General features: G+C 36.6%; 1 protein-coding gene across 3 annotated transcripts in view; it reads left to right on the top strand.

Moving 5' to 3' along the window:
- Positions 1–3703, top strand: part of BBS1 (Bardet-Biedl syndrome 1) — a 64725-nt gene that overhangs the window by 51417 nt on the left and 9605 nt on the right. For 2 of the 3 annotated variants that reach the window (XM_067049086.1, XM_067049088.1), the window contains exons 11-12: positions 1031–1169; positions 2173–2287. In XM_067049086.1, coding sequence (XP_066905187.1) covers positions 1031–1169; positions 2173–2192 — 159 coding nt within the window. In that variant the 3' untranslated portion in view covers positions 2193–2287. The remainder of the gene's footprint in view (positions 1–1030; positions 1170–2172; positions 2288–3703) is intronic. The other variant, XM_067049087.1, reaches the window with a different exon arrangement.

The following is a 3703-nucleotide window of genomic DNA, read 5'->3' as shown; positions in this document are numbered from 1 at the left end:
GATTCCGGGAGGTGGACTCACAGGTTGATACCCGATGTGGGCAAGTGGTATGGTTGTCAGCATGGTGAGGTGGATTATTACATGACCCAAATGTTGACCGGACATGGATGCTTTAGAGCCTACCAGTACCGCTTCAAACTGGACAACACCGCAGAATGCCCTTGATGTCAGAATGTCGAGGAAACCGTGGAGCACGTGTTTTTCACTTGCATTCGCTTTGCTGCAGAAAGAAATGAATTGGAGAGAGTGTGTGGAGGACACGTCACACCAGAGAACGTGATGAGCTATATGTTACTATCAGACCTTCATTGGAACGCAGTGAAGATATTCACCACAGTAGTCCTCAAGAGGTTGAGAGAGGAAGAGAGGGCTAGAAGACGTAACTAGCATGGAAACGTGAAAACCATGCGAAGAATGCGAGGCGACACTCAGCCATTTCCCTCCATGAAGTAATTCCTAGCGGCGGTCCCGTGGAGAGGAATGAACAGGTGTAGGGCGGTGGTTTTAGTGGGTAAAAATCCCACACACGGATAGGTACGGGCCTATCCGTGTCTTTTGAAGATTTCCACCGACCCTCGTAAAAAAAAACAAAAAAAAAACACACACATACGTACATACATACATGTTCCACAGGGCTCGGTATTAGTGCCTCTTCTGTGGAACGTCATGTACGACGCAATCTTTAAATTGACATTTCCGGAGGGAGCCTCAGTTGTTGGATTCGCAGATGACGTTGCAGTTACCAAGTACAAGTACTTGGAAGAAGTTACCCTCATCGCTAACCAGACTGTTGCTATGGTCCGAGGTACATACATACATACATACATACAGACATACATACAGACATACATACAGACATACATACATATACATAAAATAGAATAATGGTTACAATTGGAAATGGTTATAATGGTTGTTTTAATGGAAGAAAAAAGTAAAAAAATAGTCATAACTTTGTTAATTACTTATGTTAGTATATACTTATATATACACAGTCACACACATACGATGTTAACATTTATCATTATAGGTTCCTGTGCTAAATTTTGGATTCTGCTATTATTTTGAGACTCTTTTGACTTGTCTTATACCAATTTCGTCAACCCTCCAAGTAATGGTCATTTCTACTTCATCTGTTCTTCTTTCAACTGTAGCCAGTATGCCTAATAGTATGTATCTAAATTCTTCTTATTTTTTTCTTATTCATTTAATTTTAACATTTATAAATAAATATCCTTCTACAATATTTATACTTTATGAAATTATTATAACAAAAAAAAACAGATAGAATTCTAAAAAATAAAATTTTGCGAAGTTAAAATTAATTAAGTCCTCACTTAATATCAATATTAAATGTAATATCTTTCCTTAAAATTAATTTGAGTTGAGTTCTATTGTTTTAAATAACTGACATTTAAAACTTCATAGTACCTCTGTATTCTATTGCATTTATATTGGTTTAGCTCCTTTCCCAAACAGTTATCATTACTGAAGTACCTCCCTCTTTCATTGTCTATCTTACACTAGGTCTTTTTGAAGTCTTGTTGCTCTCGCTAACCTCTTTTTTTTTGTATCTATATAAATGATCTACTTTACTCCATCTGCCACTCACAATATCATTTATATAAATTTAAATCAAACAAAAAGCCTTCCTAAATTATTAATTTGTTTACTCAAGCACTCCTTTGCCCATAAGTTTTTTATTATGGACAAAGATAAGTTGAATAAAAAACTCAATCTGATTTATATACCCTCTCCCATAATCCTGCTTTCTTTGACAAATCCTTCATTGTCCATTCTAAATTCCTTACATATGTCTGTCTATGAATTCTATTTGTGATTTTCTTTAAAACCCACTTATTTCTTCAACTTTTTAGTCATTAATCAATTGCTTTCATGTAAAAAATATTCCAGGTGTAGAATTTCAAGATTAGTCAATTCCATTTTTCAATATTTATTATTTTCTTTAAAAGTTTTTGTACTAGATTATCATGAAGTGAAAGGATTTCTTTTTAAAGCAGATGAATCACTTGTGATTTAAATAAGTAAATAATGTTTTTTTTTTATCTTTATAATTGGTTATAATTAAGGATCCTATACTATTATAAAATCGTCATAGTTTAATTATTCTTATTATGCACATACACTCTAATGCTTGTTTGTTTTTCTCAGCTGCTGGAATTATAGAATAAACCTAAACTCTACATCATCTTTCCTAACTTGGAAAGTACCATTAAGATTTACTGCAAGGAATAAATGGTTGAGCAGCTAGCTTTACTCACTAAGGGTAGGAATTATTTTTTCCATTTGTATCTCTAATTGTAAGTCGAAGTGGTAGGATTTATATATAAATGGTTATATTTAACTATTACATTGGAAATTCAGTTTTAAGCTTGTTAAGATTAAATATTTAACAAAACAAAATTCTTAACCAATTTCCAAATATATCAGAACAATCTTTACTCCCAGTATCATTATATATAATTGTTTTTTGCAGTATTTTATCATTTTGAAAAGTACACATTATCAGAAGTTTAGAACAGTGGTTATTAAAGTAGTTGTTGAGGTACCTTAGTTTGTGTATTGGTGTGTTTTTTTTTGTTTTTTTTTCATAGACGAGGGTCGGTGGAAATGTCTTCAAAAGACACAAATAGGCCCGTACCTATCCGTGTATGGGACTTTTACCCAATAAAACCACCGCCCTTCACCAGTCCATTCCTCTCCACAGAACCGCCGCTAGGCGCACCGCCTTCACGCACACCGCTTCGTAGGGAATAGTTCGAAAAGCGCTAACTGTCCTTAAACAAACTCTGCGAGAAACTGAAACCAATGTCTCCAGTATGATATAGTAACCATCGCTTCTTTCCAAATCGAGGCTGTATATAACATAATGGAGGAGACAACAGTAGCAAGAAGCCTTCGGCTACTTTCTTTGGGACCTCCGACGTTTGGCATAAGGCGTGACAAAAAGGATGCTACTTTAGCAGATTTAGCGGTAATATACTCTCGGTGAACATTAAAGCGAAGACGTCCATCGATCATGACTCCTAGGTATTTTAAGCTAGACTGGGAACGAATTTCGTACCTACCAACTGTGACAGTGATAGACTCAGTCTGCTTCCTGCTAGTTACTAGGAGAACCTAAAACCTGAAAAATAAAACAGAACTCTATCTTTAAAGTAGTCTGTGAGAACTCTCATAAGATAGGCTGGCACCGCCATAGTCCGGCATCTATTATGCAGATCCATCCTGCAGTGTTAAAAGTATTCTTAACGTCTAGAGTGATGATTGCTGCATAACAATTAGCACCTTTCCTCCACCTTGCTCCTTCAATTGCTGTGCGGGCCATCTCAACTACCAATCCAACAGCATCTATCGAGAATCGCGTTTTACGAAATCCATATTGAGCACGCGAGAGGCCATTAACTCCCTCCGTGAACTCTTGTAGCCTGAGGGAAAGGATTTTCTCGAATGCTTTACCCATAGTATCCAATAAGCAAATTGGACGATAGGTTGGCGGGTCTTCCAGTCTTCCCTTACTTTTTGGAATAAGTACGAGACGCTGTCTCTTCCAAGGTTTCGGAATTGAGCCTTCAGGAATACAAGAACTGAAGAGATCGATAAAAAGATTTGGCCTTTTCCTGAGAGCCACCTTCAGAGCCACATTCGGAATTCCGCCCAATCCTGGTGCCTTGCCATGTTG

This window comes from Halyomorpha halys, unplaced genomic scaffold (genome assembly GCF_000696795.3).
Source record: "Halyomorpha halys isolate HHAL.00 unplaced genomic scaffold, Hhal_1.1 Scaffold747.1, whole genome shotgun sequence".
NCBI lineage: Eukaryota > Metazoa > Arthropoda > Insecta > Hemiptera > Pentatomidae > Halyomorpha > Halyomorpha halys.
The sequence above is the reverse complement of the archived record's forward strand: the minus strand, read 5'-3'. Positions and strand labels throughout refer to the sequence as shown.